Below are 20,355 nucleotides of genomic sequence, written 5' to 3'. Positions count from 1 at the left end.
ATTCCAGGTAGGGTCTTCCTAAGGACTTACATAGTGGTACTAATACTTCACGTGATTTTGATTCTATGACTCTATTTATACAACCAAGGATTGTATTAACTTTTTTGGTGGCGGCTGCACACCGCTGGCTCATATTTAAGTGATCTACCACTAGGACTCTAAGGTCCCTCTCAAAGTTACTGTTTTTGAGCCAGGTTTCGCCTAATCTGTACTTATACCTTTGATTTTTCCTGCCTTGGTGTAAAACCTTGCTTTTTTTCCTCACCATTGAATTTCAGTGGTGGATAAAATTTCAGTTTTGTTGGATAGAGTCCGTTGTTCAAGTCTGTCAAGATCTTTTTGGATCCTGAGCTTGTCTTCTGGGGTGTTGGCTATTCCTGCCACCTTAGTGTCTTCTACAAATTTTGATGAGTTTCCCTTCTATTCCCTCATCTAAATAATTTATGAAGTTATTCAGTGGTAGGATTCAATTTTTTTTACTTCCGGTTCTGTGGGCGTGGCTTGGTGGGTGTGGCTTGGTGGGCGTGGAAGGGGAAGGATACTGCAAAATCCCCATCCCCACCTCACTCCTGGGTGAAGGTTACTGCAAAATCCCATTCCCCCACCCCCTACCCCACTAACCTGCTTTCCAGCTTGTTTTCCTGTGCAGGGCAACAAAAGAAGACCCAGCTGATCAGCCGGGACTTGGGAGGCAGAGAATAGATGGGGGCGGAGCCAGTCAGAGGTCGTATTTGACAGTTCTCCAAACTACTCAAAATTTCCACTACCAGTTCTCCAGAACTGGTCAGAACCTGCTGAATACCACCCCTGAAGCTATTGAAGAATACTGGGCTTAAATTAATTGTTAATCGTAAGTTAATTGTCATATACACTTTTTGGGAATTGGATACCAACACAATTGATTGATCATTATTTCAACCAATGAGTTTAACTTATTGGATTCATTTTAGTTGATAATGAACAGGCCAGATGATGGTCACCTTCCATTGACCCTGGATTTATAGTTTCCTCAAATCTTCATACATCTTGACAAATTTTACCATACTGATTCAGAAGGGATGCATTACAATGAGGATCGAATGAATTAATAAGTTGAATAAAAATTATGCATTTGTTCCATTCACACCAGATACAACAAATTTCATTTAAACTACTATAATGAATGAGGGACCACTAATTTAGCAAAGTTTACAATTTTGACTTGAAGTCTATAGAGCCCCCTGCTGGAAGATAGAGTAAAGAGCTCACAGACCTAGGACCAAGGCAACCAAGATCTAAATCTTGATTTAATCTAGAATATTTGCACATTTAAAAGTAACATATTAACTCCTGTCCCCTACTTTGAAAGGACTGAGATCAGAACTTTGTCTTATACTATAAAATTGATAGACAGTCAATTCAAGATCAATAGACAAAAACTTATTAATGGAACAATTAACTTACTTACAGAATTTTTGCCTCACAATACAGAGGTTATTCCATTAGTTATTCCACTATCCATTACAACACAATTTATTAATCTTTATCCAAATTTCTATTGCTGCTTTTGCTAAAAATGATTAGCACAGAAATCCCTCTTCCCTCAAAAAGTATGACAGAGATGCTGTACTAAGTATATTTTAGATAACATTTGTGTACTTTGAACTAGCACTGCAATATAAATGGATTTATTCAGAGTTATTAGTCATGAAGGCTACCAGGAGCTTTCAGATTCAGAAACTTCACAAATATTTTGAAATTAGAACTTTCATGGAGAGTGGTCCAGGTATCAGTTATTTTCATCTGTGTCTATGATTTTCTATTGCCTCCTCTTTTTAAAAATCATGATTAATTAAAGAAGGCAAAAACTGAATTGCATTTTTTTCTTTCTCTTACATCTGCAACACCCATTTTCTAAACCTCATTCTACTATCCCAGTGTTGATGCAAAAGATAGATGCCTTTAGCAAAATAACAGATTGCTCTAATATTTGGTCCAAATCAGAATTAATGCCAATAAGTTAAGCTACCCATCCATTTAAGGAATATTAATTCTGCCTTTTTACCATTTCCATTAATTATCTTGGTATGTGTATACTAAAGAAAATAACATGTAATATAAATAAAATATATAGAGAGGTTTCTTCAGAAATTGATCGAAAGAAGTAATTAAACCTTAACCTAACCCTTTCTGGGAAAAGGTGAATGCTGTCAAAATAAATATTATTCTCAGATTAAATCATATTCTGAGAGGAATTCCAGTTCATATATCTGGAAAACATTTTTAGAAATTATATTTTCTGTTTAGAAAAATTTTATGAGTTTTTCATTTCAGAGAATAACTTTATAGAAAATGCAGTTACCTGTTAATGAAGGAGAGTTCACCTTTCCAAATCTGGAGCTATATTATCATACTTACCTGTTGTATTAAATATTGGAAGTCAATAATCAGTGTTAATTTTCCAACTGGGACAACTTTGGAACATTCATATATTAAAACCTTTGCTTGGATGGACAGTATTAGCATCTAAATATACTAAAAATCTAGTATCTCTGAAAACAATTATGTCAGTTAGAATGCTATGAATGTGTAATAAAAACATTTGACCCTTTTTCTCATGCCATGTTGACTTTATGGGTTAGGGTTAGGGTTTCTTATACAACTAAAAGACTTTTCCATTTATTCCATTTATTCAATAGATTGAAGATTTGATTGCACCTGCTACTTATAAAGTGTATGGTCTGTAGATGTAGACTTTGTATAAACAAGCACAGATTATCTCTCTTAAGTACCAGACCCCACAAAAACTACTTATGATACTGTTTTGAAATTACAGCTGCTGCACTGCCTCAGTGGTCATTTGCCCTTATAACTATGCACAGTCATACAGGTCATAGGCATGTGGGAGCAGCCTTCCAAGTTATGGCTATGAGACCCTACTTTTGTGAGTTAATAAGAGGTGTTTCCCGTTTCCTTCTTGCTGCCATACGTGGAGAAGTACCTCATTTGAATGCTTAACACAGCCCTATAAACAATTACCTTCACAGCTTGGCTATGGGCTTTCTAGGTGCCAACTATGGAAACAGGACTTTGCATTAATAAACTGTTCAACTGATCCTGTAGGACTCTTATGTTCTTAAGTAATTACTCTTAAGAAAATTAAAGCAATTAATATTGCAGTACTGGGAAAATAAATTCATTTATTTTCCATTTATTCCATTTATTCAATAGATTGAAGATTTGATTGCACCTGCCACTTATAACTATATGGCCTGTAGATGTAGACTTTGTATAAACAAGCACAGATTATCTCTCTTAAGAACCAGACCCCACAAAAACTACTTACGATACTGTTTTGAAGTTACAGCTGCTGCACTGCCTCAGTGGTCATTTGCCCTTATAACTAACTGCAGGCATGTTGCAGCACCCCCATCTCTCTCACCCCCATCCCAACTTACCAGGCCTGCTCTCCACCTCCCATCACCATTGCACACTTATCTTTTGAAGATCTCAAAACCTCATATAGGGAAAGGAGGGCAGGCCACTTTCCCCAGGCCACCGTTTTTAGTGTCCCCACTATTACTGGTGGTTACGCTGAAATGGTGGCCACTTCTGGGATGGGCTGCTCCATTCTGTTTTCCTAAACCGCTTTATGTAGCGCTGCAGAAAGCTCTGGAGCTCCAGAGATCTTCAAAAGGTAAGTGCACTAAAGGTAATGAGGGTGGGATGGAGGCCCAAACCCTGTGAGGATCAAGTAGGGTGAAAAGGCCTGAGGGGACCTGGCATGGGGAAGAAAAGGCCTGCAGGGACCAAGGGGAAGGGTAATCAATAATCAAGGAACTACCAAGGAGAAAACAGCATCCCCACCAACGCTGGTAGGGCAAGCTACTGTATATAAACAGGCAACAAACTCCACACTTACAAGTGCTGATGATATTACCTAGTCAGGAAGTGAAATATTTGTAAGCAAAGTAACTCTACATCTGGTAAAATTCAGTGAATTTTATTTTATTTCTATAGCTGTACAAGTGAATCTGGGAAGCATATATCAAATATACTCAGTAGTTGCTGAAAAGCAGGTATAACTATGCATAGTCATACAGGTGATAGGCACGCGGGAGCAGCCTTCCAAGTTATGGCTATGAGACCCTACTTTTGTGAGTTAATAAGAGGTGTTTCCCGTTTCCTTCTTTCTGCCATACGTGGAGAAGTACCTCATTTGAATGCTTAACACAGCCCTATTAACAATTACCTTCACAGCTTGGCTATGGGCTTTCTAGGTGCCAACTATGGAAACAGGACTTTGCATTAATAAACTGTTGAACTGATCCTGTAGGACTCTTATGTTCTTAAGTAATTACTCTTAAGAAAATTAAAGCAATTAATCCATTTAAGAGAATGCAATGCACGTATAGTAACAGAAACACCAGGGCACTGAAATTGATATGAACTGTGTATAAAACTTTTCCTAAAGTTCATAATTATTTGTTTGTTTGTTTGCTTGTATACCACCTTTATTATTTTAACAAATAACTCAAAGCGGCAGAAATATCCAAAACCTTCCTCCTCCTATTTTCCCCACAGCAACAACCCAGTGAAGCGAATTGGGCTGAAACACAATGACTGGCTATCATGGCTAGAACTCACAGTCTCTTGCTTTTTCCCTTGGTGCCTTAACTATTAGACCAACCTTCTCTGATAATATTCTGGATTTTTATAGTTTAAGAGTAAAGAAGAAACTACAAACTTCCTATTTGTTGAAATATGAAAGCAAATAATCAGCAATAATAAATGCTTATATTAAATGCATAGAGGAGAGATTTTTTTTTACCTGGGCAGATACTAAGATCTGACGTAGTTCCTTCTTCAGATCACTAAAACGATCATGATAGATGGCCAAGGCCCAAGGTTCCTTAAAGTAGCTGGTTAAAAAAAGACAAAATTTAGTTACCCAGTGTGCCTCTCATTAATGGCTAATAAAGTGTTTACCTGCTTTTTTGCTTTCATAAATTACAGTTCTGGACCCATCATGATAGTTTGTTCATAAAATGCCTGCCATAACAGCATGGTCAATCAATTTTTTTAATGGATGTTCCTGATGTACAGCCAGCTTCAGTAATTACATTTAAAGTGGCTTAATTCAGAGCTGTGGCAAGAGCCAGTGAAGAATCCTGATTTTATCAGAATTTAAAAGCCTGAAGACCTGTGAGGAGCTGTGTCTCCATTATCTGTTCTCATTTGAGAAAAGCAGATGGTAGGATTAACTGAACTTCTGCATAAACAAATTACATTTGTGTAGACAATGACACAAGTGTTGTTTATCATTTAGGTTTCTGGATTAATAAAGCCAGAAAACAGGCCATAATCATGTTGCAATATGTTCCTTGCACTAGTGCACTGCAGCTAAATTAATTTGTCAAACAAGGAAATCTTCAGTATGTCTATTCTCAAAATTAAAAAAAATAAAACGTATGGAAAACAATAACATAGATATTTCTGTAAATGACTCCACATTTTATGATAAGGAAAAGGCTAAAACTGAATACATTTTTTAAATAACAGATAATTTAAAAAATTGATTCCTGGGAAGCCGATCTACAACAGTGAAGTTCCATTATACATCTATAGTAAATGCTACAAATATAAAGTATGGACAACTGAGTTATTCAGGATGAAATAGCTGCTTCTGAAAACCTAACAGCATCATGGCAAATAAGTCACTTCGATTATTTTATAGAACTGGCAATTGTTGTTTTAAATAACTTACATAATAAAAAGCAAAAATGCTGTAGCCAAAATTATAAATCCTCAAAGGGACTTGTTAATGGAAGCATGATTAGATATGGTCAAAAAAGAAAGCCAACTCTTTAACAAGAATACAGCAACTTTAGATTTTTTTCATGGTTCAATGATATATAATTTATGGACAGATATCTGTGAGGGTTAGATTTGTCTGCTTCATCCTGCCATGTAGGCAATTTTTGTACATAATTAGCTTTAATTAGTTCTAGTCTTCATTCCTCATGCTAGGAAAAATTCAATACTGTTGCTTCATAGTTCCAAGATGAGAAGCATGAGAAAATATGAGATTTGGAGACTAAAAAAAGAAATGGTCCCCCCCACCCGCCAATTTTGAGTTTAGTTTGTTCATCTAGGTCAGGGTGTCAAAATAAAGGATCCAGTCTGTGGGGTGCTTAGATGTGGCCTGCGGGGCCAGCATGTAAACAGCAAAGGACCATCCCACAGTGTCTGCCAGCAAAAACAGAGCTATGGGGGAACCACACGTGTCCCCTGGGCTCCATTTTTGTAGGCAGAGGGCTACAGGAGGTCATCCAGGCCAAAAACCAGACATGGGGGGGACAAATGCAGCCCCCCGGGTTCCATTTTTGCTGGCAGAGGGCTATCAAAACAAACTAAAAACAAAACAAAAAGAGAAATGTTTCCTCTTTTGAGTATGCAAGAAGGGACCAGAAAGGGACCAGAAAGGAGGCAAAGAAAAAGAAGGAAAGATGGGAAGAGAGCAAAGAAGGAAAAATAAGGAAAGAGGGGAAGGAAGCAAGGAAGGAAAAATAAGGAAAGAGGGGAAGAATGACGAGGGAAGGAAAAAGAAGGAAGGAAGGAAGGAAGGAAGGAAGGAAGGAAGGAAGGAAGGAAGGAAGGAAGGAAGGAAGGAAGATTATAATGAGAGTGAGGGAGAGTCTCAGGAAAGTCCTGCCTTAGCAGTTGGCCACCATGGCCATACTCACTCCTGGCCATGTCCCACACAACCCCCAGCCTTCTGAGGACAAACACAACCCTGATGCAGCCCTCAATGAAATCAAGTTTAACACCCCTGATCTAGGTCCCCTACGTTTTATATATGATGAAATAATCAAATGTTTATTTTATTAGATGCTGGAAAGCACATATTTGCTCCATGTATGGTTGTTGTCATTGTTATCATTATTGTTATTATTGATACTGTTAGCTTGATTTTAATTTTAATCTTTTTTCTTTTATTTGTTTCTCAAATCCATTTGATTATCTTCATTAATTTTTTTAATTCTGCATTCAACCTACAATGGTACGTTTTTTCTGTCTTGCTGTCCTGTTAGATGTCAATTCTCTACACAAAACATTTTTGTAGTTTTTCAAATATGGAAACATTTATTAAATCATAGTTTGATCATCAGGTGCACTCTTATGGATTTGTGCACTCCTTCATTCTGATTTCACCTCAGACTTGGTCCAAAAGGTAGAGAAGGGAGCTAGAGGGACAGCCATACTGGACTTAATTCTCATGAATAGAGAAGAAGTGATAGAGTTGAAACTGCAGGAATCCTGGGTGAGAGTGACCATGTCATATGGAAATTCAAAATAATGCAAACACAAGCAACAGAACACAGTGATACCAGAGTCTTATATTTTAAAAGAGCTGATTTTAAAAAACTCAGAGCAAACTTGAGAAAGATTCCTTGGATGAAAATCTTAAAGATGGAAAACAATTCAAGAAGCTTGGGAAACTCTGAAAAATATGATCATAAAAGCCCAGTCCAGCACAGTACCACTGAAAAAGCAAAACAAGAAATCTAAGAAGAAACCAGCATGGCTGCACAAAGATCTATCTGAGAAATTGAAAGACAAAAAGGACAAGTACAAAAAATGGAAAGAGGGACAAATAACTAAGACAGAATATCAGCAGATAGATAAAATCTGCAATGACAAAGTCAGGAAAGCAAAGGTTCAGAATGAACCAAGGCTTGTAACAAAAGTCAAAGATAATAAAAAAAGTTTCTTCCAACATATACAAAATAAGAAAAAAATCAAGGAAACAAGTCTGTCCACTAAAGAGAGAGATGACAAGGAAATAACAGGCAGCAGAGAGAAAGCAGAGCTGCTTAACTCATTCTTTGCATTGGTCTTCCCGCAAAAAGAAACTATAGCCCAACCTACCAAAAACATAACTGCAAAAGACAGCTTAGAAATAAAAATTAAAGTAAGCAAAAAAATGGTAAGAGAACACCTGCCTAATCTTGATGAATATAAATCACTGGGATCTGACTGATTACCTTCCAGAGTTCTAAAGGAATTGGCAGATGTCATCTCAGAACCACTGTACTATATATTTCAAAAACCCTGGAGCATCGGGGAACTACCAGAGGACTGGAAAAGAACTGATGTGGTTCCCATCTTCAAAAAAGGGGGAAAAAAACAGTCTCAGAAAACTACAGACCAATTAGCCCAGGGGAGTCAAACTCGATTCGAAGACTGCATCAGGTTTGTGTTTGACCTCAGGAGCCCAGAGTGGGTGTGGCCATGGTAGGTGTGGTCAGCATGACATCAACTTGTGTTGGGGGGCATCTGTGGTGGCCTGAGTGCTCTGCCAGCGGAAACAGGCTCCCGAGCTCCTTTTTCGGCTGGGACGGCCTCCTGTAACCGTCAGCAAGCGAAAATGAAGTTTGTGGGGCCACACATGGCCCTTGCAAGTTCCATTTTCAGCTGGGACGGTTCCTTGTAACCCTCTGCCAGTGAAAACAGAGCTCTGCAGGACTGTATGCAGCTTTCGGGAGTTCCGTTTTTGCTGGCACAGGCACCACAGGCTGATCCTTCACTATTTCCAGGTGGCCCTGTGGGCCAGATCTAAGCACTCCACAGACTGGCTCCGGCTCCCAGACCTTGAGTTTGACACCCCTGAATTGGCCTAACATCAATACCCAGGAAGATACAGGAAAAGATAATCAAAAAACAGATCTGTGAAGATCTAGAAATGAGTAAAGTAATAACTAGAAATCAGCACATGTTTGTTAAAAACAGATCATGCTAAACCAATTCTATTTCATTCTTTGACATAGTGAATTAGTAGACCAGCGAAATGCTGTGGAAGTAGCATACTTAGATTTCAGCAAGGCATTTGACAAGAGATACCACAACCTACTTCTTGGTAAGCTAGAAAAAAGTGGGATAGATAGCATCGCCATCAGATGGATTTATAACTGGCTCACAAACCGTATTCAATGGGTAGTCCTTAACAGTATTACATCTACATGGAGGGAAATAAGCAGTGCGGTACCACAAGGTTCCGTCTTATGCCCATTACTCTTTAATATCTTCATAAATGACTAAGATAAGAGAATAGGAGGGGAACTTATCTAATTTGCAGACGATACTAAGTTGGCAGGAATAGCCAACACCCTAGATGATAAGTTTAACATCCAGGTGGATTTTGACAGATCTGAAAACTGTGCCCTAACTAACAAAATGAAATTCAATGTAGAGAAAAGTAAAATTTTACATTTAGGCAAGAAAAACTGAAAGTACCCATACAAATTGGGAGAAACCAGGCTTAATAGCAATAACTGTAAGAGGGATCTTGAAGTCTTAGTGGACAACCAATTAAATATGAGCCAACAGTGTACAGTGACAGCCAAAAAAAGCCAATGCAATCCTAAGTTCCATTAACGGGGATTCAATCAAGATCACTTGAGGTACTAATACGACTCTATAAAGCCTTAGTAAGACTATACCTAGAATTCTGCATTCAGTTTTGGTCACCACACTATAAAAAAGATGTTGAGACTCTAGAAAGAGTGCAGAGATGATGATTAGGGGACTGGAGGCTAAAATATATGAAGAACAGTTACAGCAGGGGTGTCAAACTGAAGCCCTGTGGACCGCATGTGGTCGGATCGGCCAGCACGGCCAACCTGGAAATGGTAAGGGGTTGGACTGCTTTGCTTTGGCCTAGCCCATCGCATCCCAGCAGGCGCGCATGTGTACAGGAGGCAGGCACATGTGCAAATGCCAGGATGGGATGGGGCATGCTTGTGCACATGTGCACACGCCGCCTCCTGTGCGCAAGCACGCATGCCAGGATGGGATCAGCCTGGCCAAAGCAATGCAGGCTGGTCCCTTACCATTTTCTGGTTGGCCACACTTACCAGCCTTTCAGGTGTGCATGAGTGGAGGGGAGGTGTCTGGCAGCAAAGGCTCTGCAGCCAGTCCTCCAAGAAACAGGCCTGGTGGCAGTGGCACCGGCGACAGCAGGCGGAGTCAGGGGGGATGCACGTGATGCAGACCACTGGACTTGCCTGCTCCATCCCATGTGGCTGAGACAGGCCAGGTGGCTGCCCAGTGCATCTAGCAAGCTGGACTGGCTGCCTCTCCCCTACACCTCTGCCTCTGGCTAATGCTGCCTCTGTGAGCCAAGAAAAGGTGAAGAGGTGTGGGACAGCTTGCTGCCAGACACCCATCGGCCCACTTACTCCATCCCATCTGTTTTGGCTTGTGGTTGGAGAGCAGGTCACCGTTGGTCATCTCCTTGGCCCCCTCGCAGATCTTGCCCTTGGCCTGCATGTGTGGCACATTCCTCTTGCAAACATGGGACACCTCTGCACCACCGAGCCTGCCAGCAGCTCGTGCAGGTTCATTAGGCCACTGCTGTTGCTGCCCGGAGCACCAGGCCCACCCAACACGAAGGAGGGGAAGCAGCCAGCTAGAAAGGCTGAATAGAGGGGGTAGAGCACACCCAGGCACAGCAGGCAAAAGACGGCCACCAGATCCCCAGGGAAAACCAGATCCCCATCGGCGCCATGGCTCCCCAGGCCCAGCCAGGATTGCATGACTCTCCCCATCTCTGCTGGACCTGGGTGGCCATGGAGCTAATGGAGAGCTGGTTTTCCCCACTCGCAGCCTTTCTACCTGACCACTTCACCTCCTTCAGGCTGGATGGGTCTGCTGAGCTGCGGCAGCCCATGGTAGGGCTGAGATGCATCAGGTGCGTGAGGGGAACATGCTCCACACACAGGCCAAGGGCAAGACCCACGAGGGGTCTGAAAAGATGACCAGTAGCAACCTGCTCTCCAGCTGCAAGCCAAAACAGGCAGTGGGGAAACTGCACGAATTAGTGCAGGAGTCAAAACTGATTCAAAGGTGCCCAAAGCATGTGCTGGCCTGGAACACAACAAAGTGTGACTGTGCCTGTCTTAACAGTAGGAAGACATTCAGCTCGCTTCTGCACGTAAACTTCCTGTTTGGTTGCATGCAGGGATCTGATTGCTCGCTTGCGAAGTTGGGGATAAAACCGCTGTGATGAATTTGGATTGAATGGTAACTGCGTCCCTAAACTGACGCTTTCTCCATTTCTGTACTTGTACACCCCCCCATCCCCCGGGATCCCAGAAATCATGTGATTGCAATGCTAGAGCTACTGAGATGATCTCCCTTTTTCCTCTCCCTTCCTTCCCTTGGAGGATCTCTATGATCTCAAAGCCCATGCACACTGGAGCAAGGGAAGTGGTTCGCATCCCTGGGTATTTTTCTTCGCACTCATGCTCTGTAGATGCGAGCGGAATGAGTAGGATGCTCTGGAAGGTGAAGCCAAAACAAACAGTGGGACAGAGTAAGTGCATCCAGTGGTCCACATCATAGGCCTCCCCCCGTCTCTATCTGCTGCTAATGCTGCTGTTTTGCATGCTGCTGGGACAGTGAGCCCAGTGGAGTGGGCTCCAGAGCCACCGAGTGTGCCAGCTGAGGGGCTGGAAAACATCAGCCCTGCACACAAAGGGCAGCGAGTGAGCAATAGCTGATGGTTTCCACCACCAACCACTCCACAACTTGCTTCACCTTGCAGCAGCAGCAGCATCCCCACCCCACCCCTGCATTCCCTCACCTCACCTCCTATGGGATGAGCGGTAGGCCCATCCCCCTGGGTTCCCTCCCCAACACTGCCTGGCCCATGTGAGTGATGTCAAGCTGGCCACACCCCTCAGGCCATGCCCAGTCACTCGTAACCTCCCTGGCTATGCCCTCCACCCCCACCCCACCCCAGGACAACCACAATGCCAATGCAGCCCCCAATCCAATTGAGTTTGACACCCCTGGGTTACAGGAACTGGGCATGGCTAGTTTACTGAAGAGGAAGACCAGGGGAGACATAATAGCAGTGTTCCAATACTTGAGGGGCTATTACAGAGAAGAGGGGGTCAGTCTATTTTCCAAAGCACCTGAAGGCCAGACAAGGAATGATGGATGGAAACTGATCAAGGAGAGATTCAACCTAGAAATAAAGAGAAATTTTCTGACAGTGAGAACAATCAACCAATGGAACAGCTTGCCTTTGGAAGTTGTGGGAACTTCATCACTGGAAGTTTTCAAGAAGAGACTGGGCAGCCATCTGTCAGAAATGGTGTAGGGTCTCCTGCTTGGGGGGTGGGGTTGGACTAGTTGACCAACGAGGTCCTTTCCAACTCTGTTATTCTACAAAATCTATTTTTATTCTCCGTTCAGTGACATTGGATAATAATATTGCGTGTGGACATCAGAATTTGACATTTGACAACCTATTCATGATAGGTCATGGTTGGAAGGGTTAACAGGGCCACAGAAGCTGCCCGAATTGATTGTGTAAGTAGTAATGGAGCATAATTTTACAATTAAGGTTTTACAGAAAAAGAGTAAAAAAAGCTTAATGCATAGATGACCCACTTGACTGATATCGTAAATAACAGAATAGCCTCCAAAACCTCATGTTTATTTGGGGCCATCCTACCTTTCACAACTGGGTCTACCCATGTCATGCGAATTACTTACTTGGAAATGAGTTGATAGATTTAAACAATGATGTAGGGAGGCCTTACAAAAATGTGGTGGATTAATTAAAAATGACAGCCAATCTCTATTATGTACTTTGGGCATAGAAAGGTGAGTCTAATGATGGAATGAGAAGGGATGGCTGGGTAATTTCTATCACACAAATACAGCCAATTCATTAAAAAAAAAGCTATGTGACAATTTGAAAACAAAAAAGGACAATTAAAGGAGGTAATAATAGTCACAAAGAATGAGGTCAAGAAATACAATGGAAAGCTAAACCTCAAGAGGAACTGAGGCTGGTGTGAGATGTTACAAATGCTATGATAGGTTTTTTTTTTTTTTTAAAAAAAACTTCATGTCAAAGAAGAAGATAATTATTACAATTTAGAGAAATTGGTCAGTGCTTGGAAACAAAGGCTGAACTGCTCAGTTCCTATTTTGATCATTCTTTTCTCACAAAGCAAATGAGTTGAAGAGATATGAATGCAGTTACAATGGATGGAAAGATGGTCACAGAGTGCCTAAGGGCATTAACTGGAGTTGCTTCTCCAGATGCTGATGAACAATTTCCCAGTCTGCTAAAAGAATGTGCTTCTGTATTGTTTTAACTTCTAAAATGTAGTATAGGTGTTCTTGATAACTGAGGATAAGCATTTTTATTCACAAAAAACTAAACATGAAGAATCGAGGAAATTACCAGGTATATCCAGTCAATCTATTATTTATATTCAATAGAATAAAAAGAAATAACATGAGTTGGAAGAGCACACTGGAGGTCTTATAATCCAACCCCTTGCTCAAAGCAGGAGATCTCATATCATTTCAGACAAATGGTTGTCCAATCTCTTCTTAAAAACCCCCAGTTTTAAAAATTTCGTGACAGTAAGAACAATTAACCCAGTGGAACGACTGGGTTAATTGTTCTTACGGTCACGAAATTTCTTCTTAGTTCTAGGTTCTTTCTCTCCTTGATTAATTGCCATCTATTGCTTCTTGTCCTGCCTTCAGGTGCTTTGGAAAATAGGTTGACCCCCTCTTCCTTGTGGCAGCCGCTTTGATATTGGAACATTGCTATTATATCACCCCAAGTCTTTCTTTTCATTAAACTAAACATACCCTATTCCTGCAACTGTTCTTCATATGTTTTAGCCTCCTTCTCTTCACTCTTTTTAGATTCTCAACGTTTTTTTATATCGTGGTGACCAAAACTGGATGCAGTATTCCAAGTGGGGTCTCACCAAGGTATTATAAAGTGGTGTTATCATTTCATGTGATCTTGATTCTATCTCTCTGTTAATACAGCCTAGGACTGCATTCATTTTTTGGCAACTGTACCATAGTACTGGATCATATTTAAGTGATTGTCCACTGGGACAGATAATAAAATTCAGGTTGTGAAACACCTTAAAACTAATGCAATTATTTAGTGACAACATGAATTTGCCAACAATAAATAATGTCAGACTAATTTTATTAATTTTCATTTTGAATTATATAACTTCCCCATCAAGTCTAGCTAGGTCGCAGGGAATTCTTGGTAGAGATGAGCAAAAAATGTCAGGAGTATTTGACAAAAGTATACACTCCTAGCAGAGTCACTCAGATGAAAGTCATTTCAACTGCCAACTAAACAGAGCAGGCATCAGATAATGGGGCTCTCAGGTCAGATGGTAATCAACATGCTATTGAGAAAATGCTGAGAATCTTTTGAAGTACTAATGGTGTTTATTAATGGCTAGATTAAAGCTTTTGGGACACTTAGTTGCTGATGATGCAGGAAAAGAAAATCCAAACCTTCAATCACTGAATTACAGTAGGAATATGGACAATAAGAAGCATGAATAAGACAAAGAAAGATGAAATGAACTGACTATGCATTGAATCTTGGATAACAGTGATTTGTGAGAGACTGGAATAGAGCATTTTCACTTAGAAAATTATACTATTTAGTATTAAGGACATGAAAAACAAAGAGGATATGATGCTGTTTTCACAACTAAAGATATGGTAAAAAGAATATTTGGGTACAGGGCAGTCAATACCAAATAGTCTTTGTAGACAACTTTTTAACATGAGGTTTATTCAGGTTTATGCTCTAAACAATGATGAGAAAAAGAAATTATATTAATGATAGAGGGAGATGGAAGAACTCAGTTATGACAGCAAAGATATCTAAGGACTGACTGTGGATCAGCTCACAAACTGCTCATGTGCAAGTTTAAAATCAAACTAAAGAAGAAGAAAGCCAACCAATTTCCATGATGTGATCTCAAACATCCAACATGCATAAGGAGAACATCAGGAATCAGGTTGAAGTCCTAAACCTCAGTGATAGGAAACCTGAGGAACAATGTAATGAAACCATAGACACGTTAGGAATGAATATGGCAGAACAAAGAGCAAGAAATAGAAAAAAGCAATCTGGATGTAAGAATAAACTGGAAAGTGGCAAAAAGAAGAGAAGCCACCACCAAGAAAGACAAAGATCTTAGGAAGAAGTTCAAAAAGATGTCAAAAAAGAGAATTACATTATATAATATTGCAAAAACTTTATAGATGAAAAGAGACATGGAAAAACAAGGAATGTCTTTCGAAAGATTTCCAAACTCAGGAGAAAGTTCCAAATTCAAACTATTAAGCTGAAGAACGCCAATGGAAAGGGAAGGGAAAAAACCCAAACCAAATTGGAAGGTGTACTCTGAAATTCTGTACAATAGAGATGCATTTTAGAAGATGTTCTTTATTTATAAGAATATCTGGGAGACTCCTCCCCAAGATGGCTGCTGAAGAGTAAGGGGCTTTTTTCTCTCTTGCTAATGATCTGCTGATCTTGCTACCAACGCTGGTTCTCTGGCAGTGCTTTTCCCTGGATTTGAATGGGAGCACTTAGGAATGTCCCCAGACAACTTTTGGACAGACGTGAACCCATCTAGCTGTTCTTTTTTTCTTTTCCCATTGGATTTATTTATTGTTTTGAATAACTTTCATTTTCCCTGAAGGAAATATGGCAGGTTTTTTAATGGTGAAGTGCTTCCATTTGATTTACATTAATATTGGACTTTTATCACAGGGTTATTGCATTTTTGTATTTACAAAATATTTGGAATTTATTTCTTTTGAAATAAAGAAATAATTTTGATCAAAGTATCCAGAAAATGTTTTTCCTCTTTTTTTCTGCTTTGTTCCCTGATTAAATTATACAGAGCAACACTGTACATTCTTAGCAAAATGATTGCCATTCTCTGGATATTTCGATCAAAATTATTTCTTTATTTCAAAAGAAATAAATTCCAAAGATTTTGCAAATACAAAAAATGCAATAACTTTCTGATAAGAGTCCAATATTAATGTCCCAGAATATCTTAACTGTATTCTTAGGAAACTTACATTCAGGACAGGCAACCACAGTCCACATGTAACATAACAAAACTGGTGGCTTCAACTTGACAAAAGGGAAGGGACAAGGCCAATCTTGTTTAGTTAACCTATATGATGAACAAATATTGGGAGAAACTGCATTCCAAGAATATGAGTATCATTTTAAAATTGAGGGGAAAAACATCAATAACCTGCCAATATGCGGATGATACAGTGAAAATACAAATGATTTGAAAGTTTATAATCATTCTCTGCAAAAATTGGGCTTCAATTCCATTTCTAAAAAAGATGATAGAAAAGAGGATAAGGAATGTAGAAAACAATAATAGTCTTACATTATAAGAAAGTTGGTTTCAAAAACAGAAAAAAATTCCCAATTATAACAGCAGTTCAACAATACAACCAGCTTTAGAAACCTTTTGAAAGTTATAGTATACAAGCATGTAAACTATGGATTCTGACACACTTTTCTAGAAAAAGGTGCTTTATCAGTTATTGCCTTCTATTCTTTATTAGTTGGTGCATTTAAATTCATGCTTATAAAAGACTTAGAAATAAGATTATTAGTAAATCCAAATTCTGGTATCACTAAAATAATATTGTGATTTAATAAAGCAGTATTGTACACTTGTAATGAAATTCCAAAGTTAAGTAAAACTCAAAGGCTTTATCGATAAAATGAAGCTATGGAAACCCAACTGAAGATGAATTAACAATCCAATCTGCTGATCTTGCAATAAAAGATGGGAAGGAATGAAATGCAGAAGGCAAGAATTCAAATAAGTTCAGAATCCCACAGTCATGCAGACAATATTTGGGATAATTAGTTACAGTATTTAAAATATTCCAGAAAACGGATGTGATCAGCCACCCTAGTTGACAGCTGATTGTTGGGAAATGTAATCATGTATGCAAAGGTCTGATAATGACAAGGTCAAGCCTACTCTCTTCCTTATCCCTCTGATATTATGTTGTACTCATCTCTCTAATATTAAAATTATAGTGTAAGCCAGTGGTCCCCAACCACCGGACCCCGGACCGGTACCAGTCCGTGGAGCATTTTGTACCGGGCCGCCGGTTTGCTTGGGCGCCGCCATCTTGTTTCAACGGCGCTTGAGGAAGTGCTTCCGGGTGAGCTTGTCGGCCGTCGGTTGTTGGAAAGCGGCGTTTGGGTGCTGAAGGAATCCTCGCGCCTTAGTTTCATCGAAGGGGGGGGCGGATTTGAACGAAGAGCCGCCCCGATGGCGGTGGAGTCTCTTGTAACTCAGAAGGAGATTAAGAAAGAGCCCGAAAAGCACAAAAAAGGTACAAAGGAGGAGTTGAAGGTGGCGGGGAGAAGTGGGGGACAGCTGGCTGGCCAACTTCCCCCACGTCGCTCGGCTCGCCTTGCCTTGGTCGTGCGTGCTGATGCCGGTACCGGGCCGTGGATCATTTTGTGATGCCGATACCGGGCCGTGGTACAAAAAAGGTTGGGGGCCACTGCTGTAAGCCAATGAAAGATATGGGAGGACTTGCCTCAAGTCTTTAAAAATTACAACACACCTGATTTTCAGTCATTAACAGGTAAAATATCATGCAGGGCTTTGAAATGTGAATTCCCTAAAGTAAGCCTTTTTTTAAAAAATGTAATTATTATTGATGGTTTACTACTATTTTGAGCAGTTTATTTCCTTAGTTTTTTTGTTTATTTTTGAAGAGAAAGATTTTTTAAAAGTTCTGGTATATTTTCTTTGATGCTGGAATTAACAGCAAGGAAGGTCCAATGGGAATGGAACACACATTAGTAGATTTCACAGCAGAATTCTCTGATTTCAAGTAACTGTGCTGTTTAGCAACGGCAATTCTAGCAGTTTCTGGTTACTGGGTTTAAGCAAATCACCACAAGTCATTAAGTGTGGACTTTACATGACTGACTTTCGACTTTTTACTAGCTTCCCCGTTGATTTTGCTTATGGGAAACCAGTAGTGAAGGCTGCAAATTGTGAGCACAAAACTGAGGACTCTGTGATAGTCAGAAATATAAGCCAGTTGCCGGGCGCCCCAATCATATGTTAATGGGGGTGCTGTGATTGCCAGAACTTTGAGAACCAGTCATTCAAATGTACCATTATAAGTTCAAATAGTTATTGAACAAGAGGTCATTAATTGAGAACTATCTGTAGAGCTTCCATCTCTCAATGTGCATGGCTACTTCTTTATGTATTGTATTGCTACATCAGACACAACATGGGTTGTTATATTGATTTTTACAGATGCAAGAATTAGAGTTTAAAATTTTGAAGCACCTCTATACAAAACATTGATATAATTGTGAAATATTTTGTTTAATAGACACAATCAAGATAAAGTTAAGTCCTTAAAGTTCCAGCATACATATTATAAAAACCAGCAAAATTAATTGTTATTACACAAAAATCTCTAAAGAAATCTTATGTGGTAAATTATGGTTTGGCTCTAAATTCAATTAGTCATGCTTAGGTCCTACTGAAATCATTAAACTAGTTAGTCATGGCTAATTGAAATGTCAGTCTAATCAGTGGGGGAAAGAACAATTAACTTCATCAAAATTGAACCTACTACTTCTGTTCTACAGCTTTTTGCTCATGACTGTGTCTCAAGTCTTAGTCATTTTCAAAACTTTATTGAATGAAGTGTAATCCATTTTCAATATAAGAAAGCCACACAGCTGCTTTTTAATCCCCTGATTTCTAGGCTGAGATATCACTCATTAGGAGTATAGTTGTTCATTTAAAAATCCAGTAATGTAATACAAGAGTGATATCTCTAATGTTTATTAGTGTTTCTTTGCTATTTATATTGATCTGTTATAGAAGTCTACTTTTAATAATACAATTCAAGGTTGGCATTTGATTTGACCAGAAAAGGAAAACTCTTATAGCTTTTATGTATTCTTTTTATTCTGGCTTTTCTCTTCAAAATGAACATCTAGTTATCCTAATTAGAGTTCAAAGTCTACTGAGTAGCATTAGACACATCTAGCCATGCCCACATCCTTTTTTGTTTTTGTCATAAAAGAAAACTGAAGACAGACTTAAAGAAATTTGCAAGAGAAACTGGAGACATAACCCTTTTGAATGTGTGTACACAATAATACTACAGGACTATATTCCACCAACTTGTGCACTGTAAGTAAAGTGGTCTTGACATTTTGAAAAACTGGTTTCAAGCTTCATATACAGCATTCATTCGGGTTTTATATTGTTTGAATATCCCGTTTATAAAAATATTTTATGTAAATATATTTCCATGAATATTGTAATGTTCAGAATATCCTTGACTATCCTGTTTATAAAGCCCTTTAATGTAAATATTTTTGGACATCTTTTGGAATACTTTATTTTGTTGTGACATTATAAATATATCACTAAATTTTAACTTCAGTAGATATTCTCAGCTTTTTAAGAATTATGCTAGTTGGAAGTTGATTATTAGTGTGTGTGTTGGTTAGTATGTGCGTGTATAAAATAAAACAATGAAAGATTTAATGGTGTACACAACCTTTGCAGTCAGTTCTCTTAAAAATAAGTAAATGTTTTAAGCATTTTTAAGAGTACAAAATGTCCACCTGATGGTCTTTCAACTCTTAAATATTGGAACAGGTTAAATCTTAAGAATGTTTAAAGCAAGGTAATGATTTCATACTTGGCTATTATTTCAATTGAAAAAATATGTAATAGTAAGGGGATGGTGGATTAGGATAGCATTCGATGTTACCTATGGTGAGAGTAATAGTAACTCAAGCAGTTGTTAATGTTCTTTTCTTACCCAGATGACTTCTCTATCCTGGAAATCTTAGCCAAATAATGATATCATTCTCAGTTGTACACAGAATGGTGTATCCCGAGAAATGGCTTATGTCTACTAGACTCAAGATTACCTAATACTCCTAACAGTCTTCAGGTTAAGGCCTGAAAACTGGAAACTAATATTCTTATTTTTCCTTTTATATAAACTCCTAAATGGAATAAAAACAAGAACAAAAGTAGGGAGCTAACATTTGTCTATTTACTTCCCTATTTAAGAGTGTTCTGACATTTTTCCTTCTATTTATTTTTGTTTTATTTTCCTGAAAGTATTTATTTAAGAAAACATATTTTAAACAGGGGAAGTCATAAAATTATGCCATAAAGTCTCACATATATTTACTGTATATTTATGTGTAAAGTATTGTTTTAGTGTTTGATATTCTCTCTGAATACATAGAAGAATAGTCCAGCACCTTAGAAATAATGATGGGAGTAATTTTAGTTGCCATTTTAATGTAGAGCTACCTTGGAACTACATTATATTGTAAAATATATTTTTTCTACGGATATTTCATATGAACTGGACAAGCAGAGTTCTCATATACAAAACTAAAGACTTATTAGTAAATAGATATATTAAATTTTTAACATTCAAGATGGC

The 20,355-nt window shown here is 38.9% G+C and overlaps 1 protein-coding gene across 1 annotated transcript in view; it reads right to left on the bottom strand.

Annotated features, from left to right (window-relative positions):
* The window catches only part of CFAP61 (cilia and flagella associated protein 61), a 142,406-nt gene that overhangs the window by 8,350 nt on the left and 113,701 nt on the right, over positions 1-20,355 (bottom strand). The window contains exon 26 of the mRNA XM_087961089.1: positions 4,811-4,901. Within this exon, the coding sequence (XP_087817215.1) occupies positions 4,811-4,901 (91 nt within the window). The remainder of the gene's footprint in view (positions 1-4,810; positions 4,902-20,355) is intronic.

The sequence above is a fragment of the Notechis scutatus genome, chromosome 3 (assembly GCF_049901735.1).
Source record: "Notechis scutatus isolate UNSWTSFEM ecotype Mainland chromosome 3, rNotScu1.2, whole genome shotgun sequence".
Classification (NCBI taxonomy): domain Eukaryota; kingdom Metazoa; phylum Chordata; class Lepidosauria; order Squamata; family Elapidae; genus Notechis; species Notechis scutatus.
Note: the sequence above shows the minus strand (reverse complement) of the source record. Positions and strands in the feature narration are given on the sequence as shown.